This window comes from Lepus europaeus, chromosome 6 (genome assembly GCF_033115175.1).
Source record: "Lepus europaeus isolate LE1 chromosome 6, mLepTim1.pri, whole genome shotgun sequence".
Classification (NCBI taxonomy): domain Eukaryota; kingdom Metazoa; phylum Chordata; class Mammalia; order Lagomorpha; family Leporidae; genus Lepus; species Lepus europaeus.
The window spans coordinates 96906119-96933791 of record NC_084832.1 but is presented as its reverse complement, the minus strand read 5'-3'; the positions used below and the strand labels follow the sequence as shown (position 1 = coordinate 96933791).

The 27673-nt window shown below is 39.0% G+C and overlaps 1 protein-coding gene across 1 annotated transcript in view; it reads left to right on the top strand.

Moving 5' to 3' along the window:
* LOC133762433 (ovostatin homolog 2-like) overlaps positions 1–18873 on the top strand; it is a 61760-nt gene extending 42887 nt beyond the window's left edge. Inside the window, exons 21-35 of the mRNA XM_062195425.1 lie at positions 920–1038; positions 1714–1765; positions 3000–3083; positions 3725–3901; positions 4692–4773; positions 5378–5540; positions 7584–7658; positions 8767–8932; positions 9629–9840; positions 11402–11611; positions 11980–12104; positions 13355–13445; positions 13827–13895; positions 15833–15935; positions 18821–18873. Of these exons, the coding sequence (XP_062051409.1) occupies positions 920–1038; positions 1714–1765; positions 3000–3083; positions 3725–3901; positions 4692–4773; positions 5378–5540; positions 7584–7658; positions 8767–8932; positions 9629–9840; positions 11402–11611; positions 11980–12104; positions 13355–13445; positions 13827–13895; positions 15833–15935; positions 18821–18873 (1781 nt within the window). The remainder of the gene's footprint in view (positions 1–919; positions 1039–1713; positions 1766–2999; positions 3084–3724; positions 3902–4691; positions 4774–5377; positions 5541–7583; positions 7659–8766; positions 8933–9628; positions 9841–11401; positions 11612–11979; positions 12105–13354; positions 13446–13826; positions 13896–15832; positions 15936–18820) is intronic.
* The last annotated feature ends 8800 nt before the right edge of the window (positions 18874–27673 follow it).

Below are 27673 nucleotides of genomic sequence, written 5' to 3'. Positions count from 1 at the left end.
TTAATTAATTAATTTTTTTATTTTTTGACAGGCAGAGTGGATAGTGAGAGAGAGAGAGACAGAGAGAAAGGTCTTCCTTTGCCGTTGGTTCACCCTCCAATGGCCAGCGTGGCCTGCGTGCTGCGGCTGGCGCACCGTGCTGATCTGAAGCCAGGAGCCAGGTGCTTCCTCCTGGTCACCCATGCGGGTGCAGGGCCCAAGAACCTGGGCCATCCTCCACTGCACTCCCGGGCCACAGCAGAGAGCTGGCCTGGAAGAGGGGCAACCGGGACAGAATCCGGCGCCCCGACCGGGACTAGAATCCGGTGTGCCGGCACCGCAAGGCGGAGGATTAGTTTAGTGAGCCGCGGCGCAGGCCCAGGCACATAATATTAAACCTAAATAATAATTTTTTCTAATCTTCTAATTTTTATGAATAAGGAAATTGGAGATCAGTTTTAATTACATAACGTGGTATCACAGAAAATAAAACTAATGCTTGTCTTGCTAGAACTTGATTTAAATGTAATGCTTTCCACTATATCACATTTTATCGTTTTGTTTGTTTGATCTTGGAAATGTTAGGAACCTTAGTTATTTGATGTTGTGTGCCTATACTGTCATATGAACCTTTATAAACAATCGGTATCAATGAATTGGCTCAGATGACTCTGTATTATGGTATTTTCCTTAAGATATCTTAAATTCCAGTTAAGTAAATGAATTACTTATTTAACATAAGTAATTTTGAAACAGGCATAATACAACACAACACAATATCTCCAGGCAGGAGAAGCAGCAAGTTATACTGGTCTAGTCTAAGCATTAATATGAGGGTAGAGTTTTGTTCATCATTCAATGATTCACAGACTGTGATCATTTTCTCATTATAGAAGGATTCATTAGTGTGTTGAACTTCTATTTGGGAATATTTTTTCAGGAAAAGTGAATATCACCATAGTTGCTGAGTCTAAACAAAGTAGTGCTTGCCCCAGTGAAGCAACTGAGCAGCAAAATTTAAACTGGAAAGATACCGTGGTCAAGAGCTTATTGGTAGAGGTAGGTACATGCAAAATCATCTATTTTCTCCTGGCAAGAAATAGACAGTATCAAAGAAGTTAAATATTAAAAGACATTCTTCTTGAAGAGGCTTAATTGAGCACAGTAACTTCTGACTTAAATCATGCATTTTAAATGAATCAAAACAGTATACAATTCACTAACTAGTACCTCATCCAGACAGCATAACTTACTTAAACGAAGCTTGATGATTTTTTTTTGTTCATATTTCCTGTGCACCTCTTCCTTTTCCTTCTCTCTTTAAAAGCTGATTCTCATTTTCAAGAGACAAATCTGCATGTCTTACAGTCCTGTGCAGTGTCTGTCATCATCAGCAGGGTCAGGGCTTGTCAGAGGACCATTCCTGCCTCACCTCTTGGCACACCCCAGTCTACAAAGCACTTGTATTGGTCTCTGGAAGATGCAGGACAGGATCAGAGGAGCTGAAAGTGTCTCATAATGACATCGAGGTTACCCTGGCCAAGCCTATGGGAATACAGAGCCTAAAATGTGTGTGGTAAAGCACACTGACTTCCAGATATGAACAGACGGGATCTTCTATCAGGGACAAGCACGTACCAAGCATTCCTGTGTGAGCTGAGACTTGATGTCTTCTTTCATGTAAAGGTGACTCACACTCATTATTTTATGCTTTTTTCATTTGTTCATTGACAGCCTGAAGGTATTGAAAAAGAAACGACCCAGAGCTTTCTTATCTGCACAGAAGGTAAGAGGATCTTTCAGGTGGTCAAATTAGTCCTAAAGGAAATGTATTAACAAGGTCAGTTTATTTCCTCTTCTTCCACATTAGTCCACTGGCCATCTAATTTCATTTTAAATACTTCATGGAGGATTACTTTAATTCATGTCTCATCCTCATTACTTAAGGGTACTTTAAAATATTCATGGGGCCTGTACCACAGCTCAATAGGCTAATCCTCCGCCTGCGGTGCCGGCACACCAGGTTCTAGTCCCAGTCGGGGCGCCAGATTCTGTCCTGGTCACTCCTCTTCCAGTCCAGCTCTCTGCTGTGGCCGGGAGTGTAGTGGAGGATGGCCCAAGTCCTTGGGCCCTGCACCCGCATGGGAGACCAGGAGAAGCACCTGGCTCCTGGCTTCAGATCAGTGCGGCAGCGTGCCGGCCACAGCGGCCACTGGGGGGTGAACCAAGGGAAAAGGAAGACCTTTCTCTCTGTCTCTCTCTCTCACTGTCCACTCTGCCTGTCAAAAAAAGAAAAAAAAAAAAGGTAGTCATGGAAAAATGAAAGTTTATTTTGCTGCAAAAATGTTTAAATTGTACATTTTCTCATAATATACAGTGGTCACGAACCTTTGAAGACATCCTTTGTAATTTTAGCAAGCCATAAATATATTTATGAGATTTTGGTCATCTGTAACATTAGTCTCTGCAAGCTATCCTTCCATCTTGTATATTCTTGGTTCTCCTCATTGTGTTATTGTCACACAATGATTGACAATGGGAAGTCAGGACTAAATCCAAATATCATGTAAATATAATCTCTGATTTGTATTCCCAGAATAAAAGAATCCATAGACATATCACAGTCCTTCAATCACCTGCTTCATGGCCATCTGGCAAATTATTTTGCCTGGTTGATGATGAGATAATTTTAATGCCTAACCAAAGTTTTTTTAGCTTTCTTTCATGTGTGTTATTCTAGAAGTCAGTAGATTTTTATGTTGTTTTCATACATAAGTAGTTTAGATACTAAACAAAAGAAAATGGGACCACTGTCTAATACACAGAATTATATACTCTTTTTTGGAACATATGTTATTCTAAATTGCCTTAAATATTCAGTTTCATTTTGTCTAATAACCAAGTTATAGAATAAAAATAATGGAATATGTTTCCTAATGTATTTGTTCTCCAAAGTTGTTGTTATTGTGTATATGATAAAGTGATCACAATATTTCTTTTTACCAATATTTTCTTTCTAGGTACCAAAGCCTCCAAACAGGTTGTTTTGGATTTGTCGAATGATGCAGTTGAAGGATCAGCCAGAGCCTTTTTTACTATTGTGGGTAAGTTGATTAAATCTTGTGTTTCACAATGACTTGAAAATCATGGTTGAGATGGTCTAACAAGAATCCTTAAAATGCCAGGATGGAGAGATTTTCTTGAGCTATCAGTTGGATGGGAGTATTGTTCAGATCATTCCTTAACCTTATTTCTGTATGGGATCCTAGGAGATCATAGTATTATTACCACACCTATGTTCCTAGGAAACACCAGTTTTGGTAGTTCATTGATAACTGTTTTTCAGAAAATAAAGGGTTGTACTATAACCTGTTAATTTGAAACGTTGAATTCTGCCCTTGGAGAAGGAGAATACACTTCCTGTTGAAGACTCTAGGAACTTCCTCCATAAGAGGGGAAATGTGTCTTACTAAATGCAGCCTTTACATGAACACCTTTTGGGAAGGAATGGATGGCAGTTTATAATTCATAGGATAAGTTTTTCCTAAAACAAATAAGAAAGTAAAGAAACAAACACAATTTCCTAATTTCCCCTTCTCTGAATATTTTTATAACTACACTCTCATGATTGCCTCCTCTTTAGAATGACTGAAATGTTTCCTGTTCTTGCTGTGCCTCTTTGATCTGTGATTATTGCTGAGAAGGCCGCTGTAAGCAATGTGACTTTCTACTCTCTCACTTGTAGGGGACGTTCTAGGAGTTGCAACACAGAATATGGAGAGTCTTCTCCAAATGCCTTATGGATGTGGAGGACAGAATATTGCTCTTCTGGCTTCTGACACCCATGTCCTTGACTATCTGAAATCCACTGGACAACTCACAGAGGAAGTTAAATCTAAGGCTTTATTTCTCTTATCTAATGGTGAGAACATTTGAGTACGTTCTTCCCTCCATAGGTAACATCAATTGTTACTAAAACCAAGATGTCACAAAGCTGTCATTATAAGGTAACACAGAATGAAGTAAGACAACCTTAAGGGAATGGTTTTAACAGTAATTTTAGCAGGCTCTGATATCCCCTGAAATGCCCTGGGCTTTTCTTTTGTGTATTTTTTCATCACTATCACTTATCTCTGAGGATTATGGAATGTAAATCTAACCTGAATTTAGAATATGAATGAATGGCAACTCCTTTTGCTATTTGTCTTAATGATAAGTCAGTCACTGTGACTCCATGGGGGGGCCCAGCGCCCTGGCTCACTGGGTTAATCCTCCGCCTGTGACACCAGCATCCCATATGGGCACCAGGTTCTAGTCCTGGCTGCTCCTCTTCCAGTCCAGCTCTCTGCTGTGGCCCGGGAAGGCAATGGAGGATGGCCCAGGTGCTTGGGCCCTGCACCTCATGGGAGACCAGGAGGAAGCACCTGGCTCTTGGCTTCAGGTCGGTGTAACGCCAGCTGTAGCAGCCATTTGGGGGGTGAGCGGAAGGAAGACCTTTCTCTCTGTCTCTCTGTCTCACTGTCTAACTCTACCTGTCAAATAAGTTAAAAAAAAAATACTCCATAGGATTGAGTTATTTTTTCTCTCTTTTGTGAATAGAGAACTGAGCTTCAAAATTAAAGCTGAAATTATTATCCCAGTAATCTTCACCACAGCATTCTTTTTGTTCTTTCTTAGGTTAAAAATTAATTCTCTGTAACATTGTATTTTAGGTTATCAAAAGCAATTGTCTTTCAAAAATTCTGATGGTTCATATAACGTGTTTTGGCAGAGGAATCAGAAAGGAAGCTTATGGTAAGAAATAAAACTTTGTCTTAATACAAGAGTTTGCAAAGGGATGAGATGGGATTTAGTTCAGTGGGAATTTGCAAGTAAAGTGAGTTTCAAAGTGAATTTATAGGAGAATCAGCAAAAAAATAAAAAGTTGGATTAATTCTAATGCAACAATATGCTTACTATCTCACAATTTGTTTAGCTCTCTGATCATTTGACAGTGGTGTTCTAAACTTTCACACTGGTTAACTCCATGGAAATTGACGTATCTTACTCTGCTCTTCTCAGATTCACATATTGATACAGGAAATCGAAGCTAGAAGGCCCCAAAGCATCTAATTATGTCAATTCTATCTCCATATATGTGCAGTCTTACAGATTATCATCGTACAGCAAGACCAATGGTGTAAACAGACTGAAAATTATCTACTTTCATTTTCTTTTATTATTATTTGTATTATTTTACTGGCCCAAAGGAAAGAGTCACTATTGGTAAAGACGGGTCACAGTGAACATTAGACGTGATGATTGCATCCATTACCCAAAGGAAACAATGGTGATGAAGCTGCAGTGTAGCTGATGTCATTTTGTCTATAAGATTCACTTTGATTGACTTGTATTGCAGGCTTAGTGCCCTTACTTTTACAACATTGGAGAGGATGAAGGAATATGTATTCATTGATGAAAATGTTCAAAAACAGACCTTAATCTGGCTTTCAAGCAAACAGAGGACAAATGGTTGCTTTAAAAGTGATGGCAAACTTTTCAACAATGCCTGGGAGGTAACTGCATTTTCACTTCTGGCCTAGCTCATCTGGAACATGGGATTTTGCTTGCAAATATTATGCCTTTGCATTCTGTATTGGTCATAGAAATCAGTAGATAGCCTTCCTCATAAATCTTTTGTTTACTTTAATCAGTATTTTTTAAAAGGAATTTATTAATACATTAGATTCTCAGAGTCACAGCAAATGCAAGATAATCACCACACCATACTTTTCATGTAAATGTGTTATTAATACAATTTAATCAGTCCTTAGCTCTTCCCTAGAGTTAGTTATCTTCAGTAAATAAACTGGAAAAAGGAGCGAGGGGCCTGAAGTGACTGAGGAATGTAGATTCATTACAGTGGGTGAGTGGCGAGAAAGTTCCAAGAAGTGTATCTAGTAATATGTCAGTGAAACAGGCTCTTCCAAAACCTTCTCCAGGAAAAGCATAAGATTTCCCTAAGTCAAAGTTACACATGGGGGGAATTCAGTCCCGGCACTATCAGCCCCTTCCTCCTGTACACACTTAAAAATCCTAGGTGGTTTCCCATCTTCAGAGGTCACCATTTACCTCCATGACATCCTGTGTGCCCTTTGTTTCCCTAACCGCTGTGATTCCTTGTGGATGCTCCAGGTCCCCTGGCAGGGTATGTTACAGGCCCTGAGACCCCTGAAATGCCCTGGGCTTTTCTTGTGTCTCTTTGGGTTGTTCTTTGTAAATCTAACCCAGTTCAGACTGGGGATGAATGGCAACTCCTTCCGGTGTTCACTTTGAATGTGGATTGCTTTCAAATCACTTTACTTGTATGCAGTGAGGGCACAGGCCGTCTATAAATTATTCCAAGTCCAATCCTCTTCATGGAAAGGCCCTGAAGGAGAAGACCTGCTGTTCTGGCGATTACAAAATCCAAGGTCTTTTCATGTTCTCTTCTCAAGCATCTTTTCCACATCTTTCTTGTTGGATTCATTACGGATCATTGTTCCAGTTTGTTTGATCTTACTCAGTCTTTTCTCTGTAATGTGTTTGTGTGTGGAGTCTGAAGGTAGAAGGGAAAAATAAAAACTTATGCTGCAGAGGAATAGTGAGCCTCTTGCTTTAATTTAAATGTGTATTCCTTTCTCTGAGAAGAGTTCCTTTTGCTCAAATGAATAAAATGAGAGATCAGTGGATCTCAAATGCCAATCTGAATGCTTTTTGCATTAGAATCACTAGAGTACCCAGTAAAATCCATTTCCCTGTCCTGGTTCTAAATTTTTGAATGAGGATCTCTTGTGTGAAAAATGATTTACTTAGTATATAAGCTCCCCAGAACATTGTTATGCAGTCACTTTGCAGATTATTGACTTATAATGTCTAATTTTATATTATGAGAATCTATGAGGTCTGACTACTGTTATCTCTTGGGTACTTTTCCAGGGATTTTCAAGAAGTTGAGAGCAGAGAGACAGAAAGAGCTCCACCTGCTAGTGCACTCCTCAAATGCCTGTGATGTCCAGGATTGGGCAGGGCTGAGGTGTAGAAATAGGCACTTATTCCAGTCCTCTCACGTAGATGGCAGCAGCCCAAGTACTCGAGTCCTCACCTCTGCCTTCCCGGGTCTGCACTAGTGGGAAGCTGGAGCTCGGTATCAAACTCGGGCACTTGGGTATAGGATGTGGGCATCTTACCTGATGCTTCCTTGACAACATTTTTGGACCATTTCCTCAGAAATTCTTTGTTTGCTTTATTGAAATAATGCCAAATAGAATTGAACAGAGTCATAAGAATTTCTTGGAATGTGTTCTTAACACTAGGTCTTGGAATGTGTTAGCACATCATTATGTATGTCATTACATATACTTGAAATTAATTATGTTTTATTTAATAATCACATTAGACCTTAATGGATTCTTGCTCAGATAGCATGGCTATTAACCATCTGATTGAAAAATTGTGCATGTTCAGGTATTTTTGTGAATGATGATATTTTTTCTAGTATCTTTCATATATCCCTTCACTTCAGAAGAGTAGCTGGTGCTTTGTGCTCTACTATCCTATATGACTCATTGTTCCTCTGATTTTAGGTTGGTGACAAAGACGACATTTTCCTTACTGCCTATATTGTTGGAGCCTTCCTGGAAGCTGGCCTCAATTTCACTGTACGGATTTCCTTAATTTTCCAGTTTCATTTGGCTGAATGTCCACTAAATCAACTATAGACTTAGAGTGATTTGAAATTCTTAGGATGAGGTATCAAGAGAACCTTCACTTAACCCATTACCACCCCCTCAATTGATGCCATCAAACTTTTTTGACTCATAGATATCTTTGATGAATGCACTTGGGTTTTTTCTCTAGGGATAACATACATATGCAACATTCAGGAGTTTTCCCTATAATTTCAACCGCTTATATATTCCCTGAAGTTAGTTATGAATTTTACATTAAGAACCCCAGCTCTAAGCCATAACCTAAACATTTAGTGAGTAAATATTTTCTTTCTTTCTTTCTCTTATGTATTTCAAAGAGAGAGATCTTCTATCTGCAGGTTCACTCCCCAGGTGGCTGCAACAGCGAGGGCTGGGCCAGACTGAAGCCAGGAGCCAGGAGCCAGGCACTTCTTTCAAGTCTCCCACATGGGTGTAGGTGCCTAAACACTTGGGCCATCTTCCACTGCTTTCCAGGCACATTAATAGGGAGCTGGATTGGAAGTGGAGCCATCTGGGTCTTGAACCAGAGCCCATATGGGATGCTGGCATTGCAGGCAGTGGTTTTTACTTGCCACACCACAATGCTGGCCCCAATATTTTCAATTTGGGTATGGTTCATCTTGGTTACTTCCCAATCCATAGTTTCTAAAAATCTATTCCTAAACTAAGATGCTAGGAGTTTTCAGAGTTATTTGTCTATATTGAAAATCATCTTCAGATATATAAACCTTTATTTAGGCATTAAAGTGTCAGGTCTAAAAATAAATTCACATACTATATCACATAGAATTAGTATTATGAAAAAATATTACTGTTCATATATAAAACTTATTTTCTTACTAGTTAAATTTTATTTCCCACCTATTAATGATGACATTAAATTTAATTTTAATGACATTTTAAAAGTATAGTACATATAAGTGTGCATAATATGAATAGAATTTTATGTAAAATATAATTCAAGGATGTCATATACATTATAAATAAGGATTAGTTTATTCAAAAACTAACAACACACTCAGGTATCATTTTAAAATATATTCCTTTTCCTTACTAGTTTCCTGCTTTACGAAATGGGATTTTTTGTCTAGAGGAGGCACTTAAAGGTGGTGTCACTGATGGCTACAATCATGCAATCTTAGCTTACACTTTTGCATTAGCTGGAAAAGAGGAGCAAGTGGAATCCTTATTGAATACCCTGGATCAGTCTGCTACAAAAATAAGTAAGTATAATTATTATTCATTTTTTCTAATACAGATGATCTTAAAAATAAACTGCTGAGACTTAGTAAGCAATCATACAGGAACATGTTCTCTGTCCCCTGGCGTGCGTATGTGGCCTTTGTCTTTTATGCTCATGTGGTTTAGATTCCCCTTTTTCTCTTTTCTGCCAGTGTCTTCTCAAGTAAGTGGAGTAAATGAAAGCAGCCATGGAGATCACACCACAGAGAGAAACACCTGCTTGTGAACCTCACTTGCATACCACTTTTGCCATTAGGAAGTCATTCCCGAGACTGTGCTAGCTTGCTAGTGACTTGAACAACAAAGATTTACTTTCTCACAGCTCTGGAGGCCGGATGATAGCAAGTGTGGCTTCTTTGGATGCAGAGGGCCATCTCCTTCTGTCTTTACATGGTTTTTCTTTTGTGAGTTTGAATCCTTAGCGTCCCCTTGTGTGTGTCCAAGTTTCCTCCTCTTATAAGGACACCAGTCAGATTGGATTTGGCTCCACCCTAGCGGGCTCATTTGACTTATTCATCGCTGTAGACAGTCACATGCTGAGGCACAAGGCGTAGGGCTTCAATATGGGACTTAATTCAACCCATAACAGCAGCCTTGAATGGAATCTGCATCCTTCTTATGTTAGCCTTATAGGGACTTTTAATAGAGACTACTTGAAAATGTTTCCTTTCTCTCAGATAATGTGATACACTGGGGAAGAGAAAAGAAATCTATGACAGAAGAATCCCCATCCTCTACACCTTATGCTGTTTCAGCTGAGACTTGGAAAACTTGCTATGTGCTGTTGGCTGTCATTTCTAGGAAGATCTGTGACCTCACCTATGCTAGTAAGATCGTGCAGTGGCTTGCCCAACAGATGAACTCCCACGGAGGCTTCTCTTCCACCCAGGTGACTGATGTCTACTGTCTCTTGATCTCTCTTTTTTCTCCATTTCTCTATCTCTTAAATAAAACAAACAACTATTTATTCCACAGTTATTGTATTAGGCATTCTACTATGAAGCCTTGATATATGTATGAATAATGAAATTTATGCCCAATTTATATTTCCACTTACACAGTAAATATAAACATAAATGTATGATAAATTTTTATCATAAACACCAGAGGCTTGGTGAAATATTAGATAGTTGGGGACTGGTATTGTGGCATAACAGGTTGAGCTGCTGGCTGTGATGCCAGCATCTCTTATAGGCACTAGTTTGTGTCCCAGCTGCTCTACTTCCCATCCAGCTCATTGATAATGGTCTGGGAAAAGCAGCAGAAGATGGCTCATGTGTTTAGGCTCCTGCCACCAATGAGGGAGACACAGATAAAGCTCCTAGCTTTGGCCTGCCCCGCCCTGGCCATCATGGCCAAATGGGGAGTGACTCAGTGAATGATCTTCCATCAGTGAATGGAAAATTTCTCTGTCTCTCCCTCAGGATGTAACTCTGACTTTTAAATAAACAAATAAATAATTTTTAAAAAGGAAATATTAGGTAGCTGATAAAACTTTGGTCAAATGATATATCAAGCAAGAGTAAAGACTTCCCTCTAGTTCTGTGGTCTACACACTGAGAAAAACAAATGAAAGGAACATATAAAGGAGAAATGAATAACCATAAAGGCAATGATGTATGTCTTTCTAAAATAGGAAATAAATTGAAAATGTAAGGAAATGTAGTTTCATTTTCTCAAGGAAAGTGTTCATTTCCCTCTTATTTATGTCTTAATTTCTGAGTAAAATCATGTGTCAGTGAATCTCCAGAGATCTTTTCCAGATTCTGTCTTGCTTTCTCTAAAGATGAATGGCTATAAGAGGCACTATGAGGTCACCAACTTACATAACACCTTAACTTTTTTAAAAGATTTATTTTATTTATTTGAAAGACAGAGTTACAGAGAGAGGGAGAGACAGAGAGAGAGAGGTCTTCCATCCACTGTTTCACTCCTCAGATGGTCACAATGGTCGGAGCTGAGCCAATCTGAAGCCAGGAGCCAGGAGCTTCTTCCAGGTCTTCCATGTGGGTGCAGGGGCCTAAGCACTTGGGCCATCTTCTACTGCTTTCCCAGGCCATAGCAGAGAGATGGGTTGGAAGTGAGCAGCCAGGACTCGAACTGATGCCCATATGGGATGCTGGCACTGTAGGCTGGGGCTTTAACCTTCTGTGCCACAGCACTAGCCCCAACACCTTAATTTTTTACAAAAAAAAATTACAATATTTTCAGTAGAATAGATTATATTTTCAAATCTCTTCAGAAAATTAAAATCAAATTAAGATTTCTTGAAAAAATTGACAATTTGCACAAACAACTGTATTTTTCTATTCTTCAAGATATTGATTCTCTGTGTTTTGTTAACCTGTTTTAGGAAAATTTCTATGAATAAATTTAATATTCAAGGTCAAATGATGACCAATATGACATCATAACAGAGCCTGGATCATTGATTGTGCTGTTCTGTGCAGGACACTGTGGTCTGCCTTCTTGCCATAACCCGCTATGTGAAGTTAACCTTCTCTAATCATCAAAACACTGTCACCTTCAGCAGCAGCGAATCCAGTGAGATTTTTAAGGTCAACAGTGAGAACCGCTTACTAGTGCAACGTTCAGAACTACCAAGAGCACATGGGCAATACACAGTGGACGTGGAAGGACATGGTTGCGTATTTATCCAGGTAGTAGTGATCTACCTAGAGGGAGAGGAATATTTGTCAGTAAAAAGGCCAGGCTCTCTGTCTAGTTGTATATAAAGTGTTATTTGCCATTCTGCGTGTTTCTATGATTATCTCTACTCTTCCTCGCATTTGTTTTCTCTCTGAAGTATAGCCAGCTAACAGAAGCTTCTTGAGGAATATTGCTGTTAGTTTTCTATCTTCATTAAGTTATGTTCTTGAAGATTTTGAGTCTCCTGAAAACTGAACTATTTAGCTTTATTTCCTTATGATAAACATATACAGTGCATTAATAATGGAAGCAGAGAACTAATAGGTTCCTCAGTTTTTACTACAGGTTGGATTTTCTTATGATTTGCTGTCCTTTCTAGGCCACCCTTAGGTATAACATGCTTCTACCTAAGAAGGCATCTGGATTTTCCCTTTCTTTGGAAGTTGTAAAGAATAATTCTTCAGATATTTTCCAGACTAAATTTGATCTTACAGTGACCCTCAGGTAAGTGTCACATTTTGGTGTCAACTCACAGGGTAGAGAAAGGGAAATATAAAATTATTTTAAATAGTTGTGAAATAAAGTATGAATGATGGGAATTACTACGAGTTCACATGTTGGTTGTGATATTTTGACAACAGTGTCACTTTCAGCTCTTTGTGTAGACATCATAACTTAGTACATCTTTTGCTAAATCAGAACTAGGATTATGCAAGTACAAATTGCAGTCTATGTAACTGTGGTTTGCAAACTTTTGCACACCGATCCTTCAGCAGTGCTTTAATTTTTATTTGCATGGAAGTGTCATCAATTTTGAGCAGTGAATATATCAGACCTTATAGTAGAAAAACTACAGCTGTTCATTTTTTTATTTTTTAAAGATTTATTTGAAAGATAGAGTTACAGAGAGAGGTAGAGACAAAGAGAAAGGTCTTCCATCTGCTGGTTCACTCCCCAGATGGCTGCAACAGCTAGAGCTGTGCTGATCCAAAGCCAGGAGCCAGGAGCTTCTTCTGGGTCTCCCATGTGGGTGCAGGGGCCCAAGCACTTGGGCCATTTTCTTCTGCTCTCCCAGGCCCTAGCAGAGAGTTGGATCAGAAGGGGAACGGCTGTTCATTTTATACCTGTAAAGGGTGAAATTTCTAATAGAAAAATAAAATAATACTCTTGAATGAAAACATTATTTATAGATGCCAAGGGATTTTAGCCTTAGTTAATATGCAGAGAAACATCAACTAAAATGAGTTTTGGGGGTTGTTCCTAGGATAAGTGAAAATCTCTTGCACACCAGAGCTAAGAACCGGACACGTTGTGGATATCTCAGTTTTATATCCCAACAGTCCCAACCAGAGGCAAGAACATAACCTGGAAAGAGCTCTGGGGGACCCATCTTCTCCATAAGTCTGACAATATATTGCCTCATCAACAAAGATCTCCAAGTGTTGTGCACTCTAATGCTAACATAAGTATATGTAACATAAATCTTAAGGTTTGGTTATAATTTCTGACTTTGGGAATTCAGAAAAGATTGAGAGCAGGAGTTGAGGAGAGTGTTGGGCCAGGTAATTATTTGCTCCAATTTATTTACTTTGTATCACTTTATTCACCATCACTTTAGTTGTACCCATTCTCAGGTGTCTGAGGTTGTTTTTCTTCTTTAGCCTTTACCTGCCTCCAAACATTTAGCCAGTTAGCATCTGCCTGCCCACCATGTGATAAGTAATCTTTCTAAATTGATTTTTTAAAAATTTCAGATATAATGGAATTCACAGTAACTCCAACATGGTCATTGTTGATGTAAAAATGCTGTCAGGATTTACTCCAGTCATATCATCCATTGAGGAGGTAAATAACCAAAGCTCAATCATTCAGCAAAAAGAAAGTGATGGAGTATATAGATAAAATAAGTAATTGGTTCCCAAAACAAAGCCATGGAATTTTTCATTTAAATGAACTTCTTCAGAGCTCACATTTGTGTTTTTGCTGTGACACTGGAGAGATGATGTTCTTAATTTGCAGCAATTTATAGTCATCAGTTCCCAGCGTTCATGCTATATTTCATTATCTGGTTCCTACTCGTGCTTATGAAAACATGGCACAAAGGAACATCCCATTAAACAGAACCTAGCAATTAAAAAGCGTGAGCCTTCAATTACTGAGTTACTGAGCAGTGTTCTCATTGGTTCTATTATCTGTTCTCCATCCTCTCCAACCATGTGTTCAAAGCTTGAAAACCGTGGCCAGGTGATGAACACTGAAGTCAGGAATGATCATATTCTCTTCTACTTGGAAAATGTAAGTGCAAGAACAATTTTTTTTTCACAATTTTCTTTTGTAATTCTGCGGGTAATTGAGTGCTCCTATTTTTTTATATGATAGAATTTCTAAAGCACGTTAAAGATGATCAATGCTATATACCATCCCCACTGGCATCAAAGTTATGTCATGGATACCTTGTAGCCCAACTATATAGTGATCAGATTTAGAAATGCCGACTCCCAATTTTCATTCATCATAGTATCCAACAGAAGTTGGTCATAGAGAGTAGTTGTATACTTTGTTCATAGTTTGAGTGGAACTCCAGTAAAGCCTGGCATAATTTTTAAAGTTTTCAAGATTGAAATTATATGTATTTAAGGTGTATAGTATGATGTTGTGATACACATATATATAGTGAACATATTGTTAGAATCAAGCTAAATAACATACCCATCTCTTCAAGGCTCCCTTTTTTGTAGTGGAAACAAAATATTTCTTAGCAAATTTCAAGTATAGAGTATTATGAAATGTATATCTCATATTGTACATTAAACATGCAGAACAGGGGCTAGTGTTGTGGCATTACAGGTTAGACCGCCATCTGCAATGCTGGTATCCCATATGGGCATCAGTTTGAGTCCCAGCTGCTCCACTTCTGAGCCAGCTCTCTGCTAATGTGCCTGGGAAAGCATTGGAAGAAGGCCCCAAGTCCTTTGGCCTCTGAATCCCTGTGGGAGATGTGGAAGAAGCTTCTGGCTCCTGGCTTTCCCTTGGCACAGCCTCGGCCATTGCGGTCATTTTGAGGGGGTAAAACAGCAGATGGAAGATCTCTCTCTGCCTTTCTTCCTTTCTTTTCTTTTCTTTTCTTTTTTTTTTTTTAAAGGATTTTGCTTATTTATTTGAGAGGTAGAGTTACAGACAGTGAGAGGGAGAGACAGAGAGAAAAGTCTTCCTTCCGTTGATTCACTCCCCAAATAGCTGCTATGGCTGGAGCCACACCGATCGGAAGCCAGGAGCCAGGTGTTTCTTCCTGGTCTCCCATGCAGGTGCAGGGGCCGAAGCACTTGGGCCCTCTTCCACTGCCTTCCCGGGCCACAGCAGAGAGCTGGACTGGAAGAGGAGCAACTGGGACTAGAACTGGTGGAGGGATGCTGGCGCTGCAGACAGAGGATTAACCTACTGTGCCACGGTGCCAGGCCCCTAACTCTGCCTTTCAAATAAATAAAATAAATCTTTAAAAAATGCAGAATTTATTCATCTTTCATAACTAAAACTCTTACTCCTTGACTAAGTTTTCTCATCTTTCCCCTCCCTGATAACTACATTCTACTCTCTATGAATTCAACTTATTTTAGATTTCACTTGTAAGTGAGATCATGCAGTAAAAAAATCTGAATAATTTTCCATTCTATATACATGCCATAATTCTTTATCCATTCATTTGTCAACAGACACTTAGCTTATTTCCATATCTTGGCTACTGTGAGTAATGCTCCAATGAAAATGAGAGTACAGATATCTCTCCTAGATAAGGATATTATTGCCTTTGGGTACATACTCAGAAATAAGATTGCTGGATTACACGATTGCTCAATTTTTATGTTTTTGAGGAAACGCCACAGAGCAGAATGCATTTTATAGCCACCATTTCTATATATGCATTTCTCTCTCTCTCTCTCTCTCTCTCTCTCTATATATATATATATATATATATATATATATATGTACACCACTCACATTAATGGCTACATCCCTCTGATACTTTCAACTAAATTCCTGACACCTCAATATAAGCAATGAAACTTAAAATTCTATTTGTTTTAACATTAACCAACTCATTATTTTGCTGTTATGTGAGATAATGACATCCTAGATCTATTTCATTTGGAGTCATGAAGTTCTAGAGGTAATTTTTTCAGTGATTTTCTTTTTTCAGGCATGCTATTGTATATTAATAATTTTTGTCTTTATAGGATTTTGATACAGCAAACAGTTTCACTATTTCTGTTGAGCAAAGCAACCTTGTGTCCAACATTCAGGCAGCCCCAGTCGTGGTGTACAACTATGATGAAAAAGGTGGGCGAATCTCTTCCAGTTTGAGTTGTGTGGATTTGAAAATAAGGCAAAGAATTTGTAGCTGGAACTTCAGGTTCAAAGGCGGTTGACGTTTTGGAGCACAGGCTGAAAGAAGCTGATGAAATGCACACACTGCTACAGCCAGGGTGTGAAAGTATATGTCTGTGCCAGCAGAAACAGAAGGCATTTTCCAGATGCTACTGAGAAGTGTGGAGCGAGAAGAAAATAAATGGAAAGTTAAGGTGACCAGATGATTGAACACTTGCAGTCATCATGCACATGTCCAGAACAAGAGCCACAGCAATTAAGAGGAGAAAATAAAGATACTGAAAATCTGAGATGAGAGTTAGCGCATTTGGAAATGGAATTGGAGAAGTTAGGAATTGGACAATCTACATAGGTTACAGATGTCAAAGAGCTGAAGACACAGTTAAATAGACACTCACAAAACTTAGAATTGAACAAAGTAAAAAGCAGAAAGTAGCTGGTGATTTGTATAAGGCCCCATGGTCACCGGCTCTTATCCGGTCATAAACAGTTAAGTTTATAAAAGTTGCTAAAGACACTACTGTCATTGAGAACAGCGATGTTTCCCCCAGAAATGGACTCTCCTGAGACAGAGACAGTTGTAGATCTACATCATATTGTGACACAGCTGCAGCAGTCCCTTCAGGCAGGAAATCTACAGCTCACAAACGAGAAATAGCATGAGCAGGTGTGATGGAATGAGGTAACTCGGGTACTGTTTATTCAAGGATAACAGAAGACATTGTATTATGTTTTGCCAAACCTTATTGATTCTTTCTGCTTTGTCAGAAATACTGAACAGAGTTTTATCTTTTCTAATCCTGATTAAAAGAGAGAGAGGGCCGGTGCCGCTGCTCACTAGGCTAATCCTCCACCTGCGACTCTGGCACACCGGGTTCTAGTCCCGGTCGGGGCGCTGGATTCTGTCCCGGTTGCCCTTCTTCCAGGCCAGCTCTCTGCTGTGGCCCAGGTGTGCAGTGGTGGATGGCCCAAGTGGTTGGGCCCTGCACCTGCATGGGAGACCAGGAAAAGCACCTGGCTCCTGCCTTCGGATCAGCGCGATGCGCCAGCCGCAGCGCGCCGGCCGCAGTGGCCATTGGAGGGTGAACCAACGGCAAAGGAAGACCTTTCTTTCTGTCTCTCTCTCTCACTGTCCACTCTGCCTGTCAAAAAAAAAAAGGGGGGGGGGGAGGCCAGTGCTGTGGTGCCGGTTTGAGACCGGCTGCTCCACTTCTTGTCCAGCTCTCTGCTATGGCCCAGGAAAGTAGTAGAGGATGGCCTAACTCCTTGGGTTCCTGTACCCACGTGGGAGACTCGGAAGAAGCTCCTGGCTCCTGGCTTCGGATCGGCACAGCTCCAGCCGTTGTGGCCATCTGGGGATTGAACCAGCAGATGGAAAACCTTTCTCTCTCTATCTCTCCCTCTCTGCCTCTCCTCTGTGTAACTCTTTCAAATAAATAAATAAATCTTAAAAAAAAAGAGAGAGAAAAATTTTTAAAAAGCAACTCTGTAGACATCTTCAGAGTTGTTTTATAATAAAAATGATCTGATTAATTAGAACTTTACAATCCTAAAGATAAAATGAATGTAAGCTTTTATATTATTTTGATCAGTAGAATTATTCAGAAGATCCAAGTGGTAAAGACAATGTAAAATTTATCACTGATATTGTACACTATTTTACCAAACATTTTGGAGAGTAACTGCCTCTGATTTCAACTCAAGAAAATACTTTTGTGTTGCTAAGATAATCTGTTTTTGTAATGGTGTCAACAAATAAAGGGAGATTTATTGAAAATTGAAAAAAAGTAGATGAGCAACAACAATGTTTTATGGCTGTTGAACATGGTATCTCTTTCTAATATTCCCTGAGTCACTAAGTTTTCCAAAACCATCCTGTGTCTTCCAAGACTGAAGAACAAATGGTTTTACTTAGTAAAATAGAGTTTTACTCCTGGATGTGTCTTCTGACTGGACCATTTTCCAGTCACCAGAGTTTTCCAACATAGAATCTTTTTGATATGATGTAAAAGCGCTCCCTTTGGATTTGCAATACAAACCATGCTACATTTTCAAATCTTTTTTTTTTTTAAAGATTTTTATTTGTTTATTTTAAAGGTAGAGTTACAGACAGTGAGAGGGAGAGACAGAGAGAAAGGTCTTCTGTCTGTTGGTTCACTCCTCAAATGGCCCCAATGGCTGGAGCTGTGCTGATCCCAAGCCAGGAGTCAGGAGCTTCTTCCATGTCTCCCACGTGGGTGCAGGGACCCAAAGACCTGAGCCATCTTCTACTGCTTTCCCATGCCATAGCAGAGAGCTGGATTGGAAGAGGAGCAGCCGGGACTAGAACTCGGCGCCCATAGGGGATGCTGGCGCTGCAGGCGGAGGATTAACCTAGTGCGCCACAGCGTCGGCCCCCGTTTTCAAATCTTTTTTAGTTGTCATCATTAATGCTAAGGCTTACAACTTTATACTTCCTCTACAGATTTTGATTTAAGAAGGGAAGTGGGCAATATTATGAAATGTTAGGGGAAAATATTGGCAGATTATATTCCCAATTGCCAAAATGTTGTAGAGACCATCAAAGATTTCACTGAATAGTTAGTGCTGTTAGTTTCTTGTTGAATATCAGGTAATGTTTGAATTCTGTCTCTCTTATTTACTCATGGAACGTATTTCATCAAGGGCTTAAATTTTAATAATAAGATATTCCTGGATTTATAAACTGGAAGAGTGGTTGCCTATCTTGCAAAAGTATTAAAAAGATTAGATCAATGTAATATCTTTATATTGTCTGGTATAGTCTGGTTATAGAAAGTTGGAGATTTAATAAGGATGATTGTTCCTTTTTTTTCCAGATGAATATGCCCTTGATTTTTACAACATAAATAGTATTTCAGCTTCCCAGTGAGATGAAACAAGTGACAAGAAAAGGTGAGAAAATTACATATACCGCAGACCTTGAAAACCCATTTGCTAAGAAAATGGAAACCTAAAGAAGATGGAGCAGTGGATGAAGCAAAGAGAAGTGTTTACTACTTCATAAGTTCTATTTAACTGCCCATAGGACGTGAATATTTTGTTAGTTATTAAGATTTTTCTAATTCCTTTAAAATAGCTTTAAAAAATTCAAAGCTGTAGATGTACTTATTTACCAATCTGCCATCTTTGTTTTATAAGTTGAAAACTCATTAAATGTATATGCAAGTATATTTGGACACATGCAAGTAAATAGTATGTGTATGAATTTGTGGGTATATTTGTGTATGTGTATAGATTTTTTTATAATAACTTATCCACCCAAAAACATATATTCACATTTATTTGCTGCTTAACTATGCTTTAAATTCCAGGTGGAAAACTAAACTCATTCTTCTGTGTCAAACATGGAAGAGAACCATGAGTCAACTCCCATTCTGAACAAATATGCATCTGCGATGACTTCTTGTCATATTTTATCTCTTTATTACCCCATTAACCATTGTCATTTCACATCTGAGTCTATGATTTTTCTTTCTTCTTCTTCTCCATTCATAATTTTCATTCTAGAAAACCCAGGGCTTTGATTAGCAACTTGAATAACTTAACTTTAGTTGTCAACTTTGAATACTTTTTAAAATTTTATATTTTTTTAACATTTTGCCACATTCACTTCAAATGTAGACATTGTATACATATACACCATTTTTTCTTGAAAATAGAGAGATTAGTATCACAGAGTGAGGATTCATGACAATGGCCATAAAGTGGGGAAGAAGAATGTATTGTCATTACGTGGTATGACTCAGTGAAGCAGTATTTATAACTAAGTACCACCTATGACATACACACAGTTTTCATAATCTCCAGCAAAAGCAGTGAATTCAGGTTTTTACACATAATGCCAAATCGAATTAGACCCTCAAATATCCAAAGAAAGAAAGAAAGAAAGGGAAAGGGAGGAAAAGAGATGAAGTGAAAGCTGAGAATGACTCCACATGAGCTCTAAGAAAAAACGTAACCATGCAAGACAGCAAAATATGGACTCTTCTTGCTGACTTTCAAAGAGTAGGGGGGAAGAGTAGAAGAGTCATGAATAAATGATGGATTTGTTGAGTTCATATACAAGGTTAAGAATGTACTCTGGGGCTGGCATTGTGGCATGGCAGGTTAAGTCACTGGTTGCAATGCCAGCTTCCCAAATGGACACTGGTTTGTGTCCTGGCTGCTCCACTTCCAACCCAGTTCCCTGCTGATGCACCTAGGAAAGCAACAGAAGGTGGCCTGAGTACTTGCATTCCTGCCACCCACGTAGGACACTCGGATGAACCTTCTGTCTCCTGGCTTCACTTTGACCCAGCCCTGGCCATTGTGTCCATTTGAGCACTGAACCATTGGGTAGAAGATCGATGTCTTTCTCATTCTCTCTCTCTCTCTGTTCTTCTTTCTTTGTGTCTCTCTCTTTCTGTAACTGCCTTTCAAAAATAAATCTTTAGAAAAATAAAAATTAAGAAGTGTAATCCAAGGACAGTTTAATATTTAATGATTATCTATTGTTCTGAGTTTATCACTTATTACTGAAAAGTGACATTCAATGTCTACTCTTTGTCTAATTTCCTACACCAATGACAGTACTGGGTTTATACTGAGGAGAGAGGGGCAGGAAGGAGCTGGAGAAAATAGGATGGAAATGAAAAATTTCTCTACTGATTTCAACACAGGCTTCTGATTCCACAGACAAGAAAAAGCTATAGACAAATTCCCCCATCTTGTGATTAAATAATTTGGAAATGGGATCTCCTCGACTCTATCAATATTTGACAAGTTAGCAATATAAAGTACATAAATAATGGTTAGACTTATCTATCCTTTTTGTCTCTCTGCTATATGCTGTTTATTTGCTTAAATTACAACAGGGAAATTCATAAATATCTTTACTAACTTGTGTATTGTAGATGAACAGCTAGAGACCAGGACTGTGGCACAGCAGTTAAGCCACCCCTTGCAACACCAGCATCCCATATTGGAATAGCTAATTTGAGTCCTGGCTGCTCTGCTTCTGGTCAAGTTTCCTGCTAATATATATATGCCTGTGAAAGCGATGAATGATGATCCAAGTTACTGGGCCCCTGCCACCCAAATGTGAGACCTGAATGGAGTTCTAGGCTCCTGGCTTTGGCTTGGCTCTGCCTTGGCTATTGCAGCCATCTGGGGAGTAAATCAGCGGATGGAAGACAGAAGATCTTTCCTTCCACCCGCACCCCCGCCTCACTCTCTCTCTCTCCCTCTGTCACTCTGCCTTTCAAATAAATAAATATCTTTAAAAAAATAAAAAATAGATGAACAGCTAGTTTTCATCCAATTTGGTACTACGTAAGTTTATTTCACTGTATTAAGAATTTCTTCACACCACCCCAGTTCTCTTATTTTACCAAAGCATGGCATTTCAAACATGTGGGTAACACACTGGCATGCAGATTTATATAAATACCCTTGACTTTCTGGATATTCAAGGATTTCTTTTAAGGATTCCATTTTAGGAAAATGGTATTCTAGTATACTTTTAAATAAAAGTTCACAAAAAAATGAAGGAAAAAGTGATATGTAGTGGTCCTTTGCAGTAAACCTTTTTCTTTTATTTTTTCCTGAGTAATCAATTCTCAATTCTCATTTTATTTATGTATTCCATAGTGAGCCTGATAACATAACAAAATCACGTCTCAAATTATAAACAAGCAAAAAAGGCCTGGTGAAGTCAGCTGTTTGTTGTATCATGAAGCACAAAAAAAGTTTAGTGTTTAATGTTCATGTTTGCACAATTTCTTGATAATGCAATGAATATGAGAGGTGGTAGGCAATTGAGATGCAAATACCATCCAAAGATAAAAGGTTTCATTGAATCGTCTCCCCAGTTTCTTTTTGAACAGAGTGCCAAAGTCATTTTCCTTGTCTAAATGTTACTAGAAAATGAGGCATTATGAATAATTCCAATTTAAGAATATTGAATTGGCTGGTGCAGCGGCTCACTAGGCTAATCCTCCTCCTGCAGCGCTGGCACCCTGGGTTCTAGTCCCAGTCAGGGCACTGGATTCTGTCCCGGTTGTTCCTCTTCCAGTACAGCTCTCTGCTGTGGCCCGGGGAAGGCAGTGGAGGATGGCCCAAGTGCTTGGGCCCTGCACCTGCATGGGAGACCAGGAGGAAGCACCTGGCTCCTGGCTTTGGATCGGCGCAGTGCACCAGCTGTAGCGGCCATTTTGGGGGTGAACCAATGGAAGGAAGACCTTTCTCTCTGTCTCTCTCTCTCACTGTCTAACTCTGCCTGTCAAAAAAAGATATTGAATTAGAACTGTCAAATTTCAATGCAGTATTTTGTCTGATGTATGTGTGACTGTGTATGTGAGATGTGTGTGTGTGTGTGTGTGTGTTTGAGAAGAGGTCTTTATAAACTAGACCACCATGCAACCATGCAATATTTCATGGAGGACAGAGTTCTGATTTTGATGGGGCTTATTTACAGATGCACCACATGGCACTTTGGTGTCCCTCCTCTTCTTCCCATACAAAAGTACTTTTGACAATGGAAGTAGTCCACTCCTTCTGTCATGTTGTTATAGTAATCATATTTTGTTTTTTTTTTATTTTTTGCCTTTTTAAGTAAGTTATTCAGACATTTAACTAGTAGCTGGAACACAACACCTCCCTGCTGCTGGTCTAGAAGTCTCATCTTTGTCTCCTTCTCACTGTGCCAGTTTTATTATCTTTCTGTCTAGCCTTAGCCTCTTTCCCTTTATTGTTTCTTTCTTCTGCCATCACATAAAGCTTTTAACTTTTTCTCATAATAAACACATTTTACTCCTCATTTTTTGATATTTAATGATCTTTGTTTTAACTTCACATTTTTTCCCAAGCATTGAAAGATTTCTATGATTTGAGTGCAAGCTCTCTTCTTTTCTCACTAGATGTACTAAAAATCCACTCATTTAAATCATTACTCATATTTTCTTGATTGCAAAATACATGCCTTGACATCTACATTTCAACCCCATATATACCACTGCCTGCTGGACTTCTCAGCTGAATGTTTCACAGGCTCCTCAATAATATCCACCACACACCTCAAACCAGTTCCACCAATGGAGTGACTTATGTCAGTGTGTGATGTCATTATCAACCACATATCAACCCTAACTCCTTCCCTCTCTCATTGATCACATTATATCATAACTATTGTAATTGATAGTTATATACCTTCTGAGTCACTCGTGGGTCCATTTCTTTTTATGCACCACTACCATGCCATCTTAGTTCATTCTAGGATTCTTGAGGTCCTATAGTTGCCAAACATTCTTTTAGGTATTTGAAGTGTAACATTGGTGAAAATAATAGCAATGGCTACACCTGTGCTTGCATTCTAATGGGGAAGAGAAATGAAACATGCATATATACAGACACAGCAACAGCATATGCAAGCTATAGGAAATTAGAAGGGGATAAGAGCTATGGAAAATACAAAATGTAAGGGTAAGCATTTTGTGTAGTGGTTGAGTCCTCACATGGGACAACTACATCCAATAATTGGAGCCCATGGGAATCTCTGCTCACACACACCTTGGGAATGCAACAGATCTAAAATACCTGGGTCTTTACGCCCATGTGGGAGACTTGGATGGAGTTCTTGGCTCCTAGTATTGGCCTGGTCCTGTCCTTGCTGTTGTGGGCATTTTGGGGTTAGACCAGTGGATAGAAGATCTCTCTGTCTCTCTGCTTTTCAAATAATATGAAAATAAGTAAGTAAAATAATTGAAGGAAAATGCAAAATACACACAATTGTAGGGGGATCTGGAACACCCTAGGAATAAAGACTAACAGACTGAACATGAGGGTTATGATCAATTAAGGCAGTGACATTTGAATAAAGGGCAAGAGAATTAACCTATAAATAGTTGAGGAAGGACTATTCTTTTGGAAAATATCTATTTGATAGGCAAAGAGATAAAGACAGGGAGAGAGAGATCTTGCTCCCTGGTTCATTCACCCAAATGCCTGCAATAGCCAAGGATAAGCAAGGTCAAAGCTGGGATCCAAGAGATCAATACAAGTCTTTCACATTGCTGGCAGGGACCCAGGTACTTGAGTCATCATCACTGCCTCCCAGTGTGTGCATTGCAGGAAGCTGAAGTCAGGAGCTGAAAGCAGGTGTCAAATCTAGGTACTTTGATGTGGGATGCAGACATACTAACTGGCATCTTGACCATTAGCCTAAATGCTTGCCTTGAAAATATTGTTCTTGGCAAGGGGATCAGCTAGAAAAAAGGTCCAAAAGGTAGAAGTGTGACTTATATGTTAAAGAACAACTAAATTGGTAGAGCTGGACCAGAGAGAAGAAACAGGAGTATACAGTGTAACTAACAAGACGGGAATCATGAGAGGGAACTAGGCCATGTAAAGGTTCGAGGGCCATTGTTGGTACTTCAGCTCTCACTCTAACAACCGGGAAACATTACAGGATTTTGGATGAGGACTGACCTGACCTAGCTGTATTTTAGAATGATCACCTGGCTGCTGTGTTGAGAGTAGGCTGTAGGAAGGGAAGAAGAGAAGTGAGGGGACATAGTAGGGGCTCACAGGCAGGGGTGATGGTGGTTTAGAACAAGATTGAATCAGGGAAGATGGTAAGAAGTGAGCTTAGTGGTTAAGATATTCAATAAGATGATCACATCCCATAGCTGAGTGCCAGTTCAATTTCAAACTCCGCCTCCTGACTCTAGCTTCTCATAAGGCCACTCTGGCAGGCAGCAGTGATGGCTCAAGTCTTTGGGTCTCCCTGTGGGAGAATGGGATTGAGTTCCCAGTTCTTCACTTTGGCCTGGCTTAGCCCCAGCTATTGCAGACATTGATGAGTGAAGCAGCAGTTGGAAGTGTTTCTCTCTCTCTCTCTTTCTCTTCCCTCCTTCTCTCTTGCTCTGTTACTCTGCCTTTCAAATAAATACATCTTTTTAAAAAATATGCAAAGGATCTGAACAGACAGTTCTCAAAGGTAAAGATACAAGTGGCCAATGGCTATTTGAAAATATATCCAACATCTCTACTCATCAGGGCAGTGCAAATTGTACTTGATGAGATAGTACCTCACACCTGTTAGAATGGCTGTTATCAAAAAAGATGAGTGTTAAGTGTTGAAGAGGATGTGGAGCAAAGGGAATCCTTATATACTACTAATGGGAATCTAAATTATTACAGCCATTTAAAAAAGTAGTGTGACATGATTCCTCAACAAATTAAAAATAGAATTACCGTATGATTCAGCAATGCCTCTTCTAGGTATATATCCAAAGGAATTGAAATCAATATTCATGAGAAAGCTGGACTCCATGTTCATTTCAGTATTCTTCACAATAGCCAAAATATGAAAGCAGCCTATATGTCCAACAGTGAATGAATGGATGAAGAAAATGCAGTATATGTGCACAGTGGAATACTATGTAGCCTTTAAAAAGAAGGAATTTGCTAAACACACAATATTGAAGGATATTATGCTAAGTAAAATAATTCAGTACAGAAATACAAATACTGCATGATTTCACTTGCAAGTGAACTCTAAAAAGATTAATCTTACAGAAACAGCTGAGGTTAGGAGGAGAAGAAAGGATGAGGGTAAGGGAAGATGTTGATAAAAAGATATAAAGTTTAATTTAAACTAGAGAAGTTAGTTTTAGTAATCTATGGTTACTACTAATAGTGACTGCATGGTGACCACTACTTATATCATATTGTCTATTTCAAAACTGCTAAAAGAATAGATTTTTAACATTCTCCCCACAAAACAATGATAAATTGGTGAAAGCCTGAATGTGTAAAATGTTGATTGAATCTTTCTACAATATACACACAAATTAAAATTTCACATTGTGCTCCATGAATATAAACCATTTTTATTTGCCAATTAACATTAATATTAATATTTTTAAAAGTTGAAAAGAGATTTGGTATTTTTTTGGAGGGGCTTATTTCACTAAGCATAATAGTCTCCAGTTGCATCCAGTTTGTTGCAAAAGACAAGATTTAATTCTTTTTTAATGGCTTCTTTATCCAGTCATCAGCTGATGGACATCTGGGTTGACTCCATATCTTAACCATTAGGAATTGAGCTACTATAAACATGGGGGTACAGATCGCTCTTTCATATGATTTTATTTTCTTTTGGTGAATACCCAAGAGTGGAGTGGCTGGGGCATATGGTAGACTTATTATCAGATTTCTGGGGAATCTCTATATTGTCTTCCATAATGGTTTTACTAGTTTACATTCCCATCAGCAATTGACAGCAGGAGTGGCACAGATGGAGAGATAGTCTGCAATATTAAATGCTGAGACCTCACTGAAAAGTTGATAGATGAACAAAAGTTTTTTTAAATTTTTATTTCATTTTTAAACTTATTTGAAAGGGGAGGAGGGAGGAAGGGAAAGAGAGAGAGAGAGAGACAGAGAGACAGAGATCCTCCATTCATTGGTTCACTTCCCAAATGCCTGCAATAGCCAAGCCAAGTCAGGAGATGGGAACTCAATTTGGGTCTCTCACTTGGATAGTGGGGACCCAAATACATGAGGCACCAGCAGCTGCTTCCCAGGGTACACATTAGCAGGGAGATGAAATTGGAAAGAGGGCCAGGACTCGAAGCCAGCATTTTGATATGAGATGTGAGTGTCCCAAGTGATATCTTAACCCTTGTGCCAAATACCCATCCTGAACAAAGGTTGAGAATGTAAGGAAGTTATCTCTGTGAATATGTGCAGAAGAGCAATTCAGGAGAAGATTGCAGAAAGCACAAGGGCACTAAGTTAAGCATAAAGATTCTTAAAGCTAGAAGAAAACAAGGAGATTCAATATGATTGCAGTAGAGAGGGTAGAAAGAAAGCAGCTTGGGGCTGTGGGGATTGGGAGTCCCAGAGTGTGTGTGTGTGTGCAGACTTAGAACATTTTGTTCTCTTGGACTAAACCTAACTTAACCATTGAGGACTCAGTTGGGTAGAAGATGATTTTGCCACAAGGACAGTTTATAATGAAGTGTATTGAAGAAAGTGCTACTGCAGTCTTGAATCAACAGAGTCTGGAGAAACTACAGCTCAGATGGCCTCATCTCTGAGTATTAATGTGGTGTAATATCAAACATGAGACTTTCTAATGAGACAAAAATAGCATGTTCCTCATATTATGTTGACCATTTTCTTGCCTCCCAGAATCTGTGCAGGGAAATATTTTATGTGATCCTGTGATTTTTCCTTGCTGTTCCCTCTGGGCCAAGCCATTTATATGGCGAGAAATACACACTGTTAGTCAGCAAGTTATTGTGATGCATAACCAATATTCCTGTTTCATTGTCTCATTAAAACTATTGCAGTTAAAGTCCCTGATGTGTTAATATGAGGTTTCATTCTGCTTTTGCAAACTGTTCTAACTCTGCCTCCCCCAATGTACACTAAGATGGCAAGGACACTTCCTCTCATTTTCAACCCACTCACCGTTGCTCAATGTTCAGTAAACACATTTCTCTTTGAAAACGATGTTGCTTTAGAAGTATGTCCAAAGGTACTGATATTTTCCACAGAGTTTTTTAAGGAAATAACTTTATAGTTTAAAAATCCATTGTTATACAATTAATTTATCAAAATTATCAGCAATTACAAAGTCAGCTCTTTTCCCATGTACTTATTCATGAGCCTTTGTTTGTATA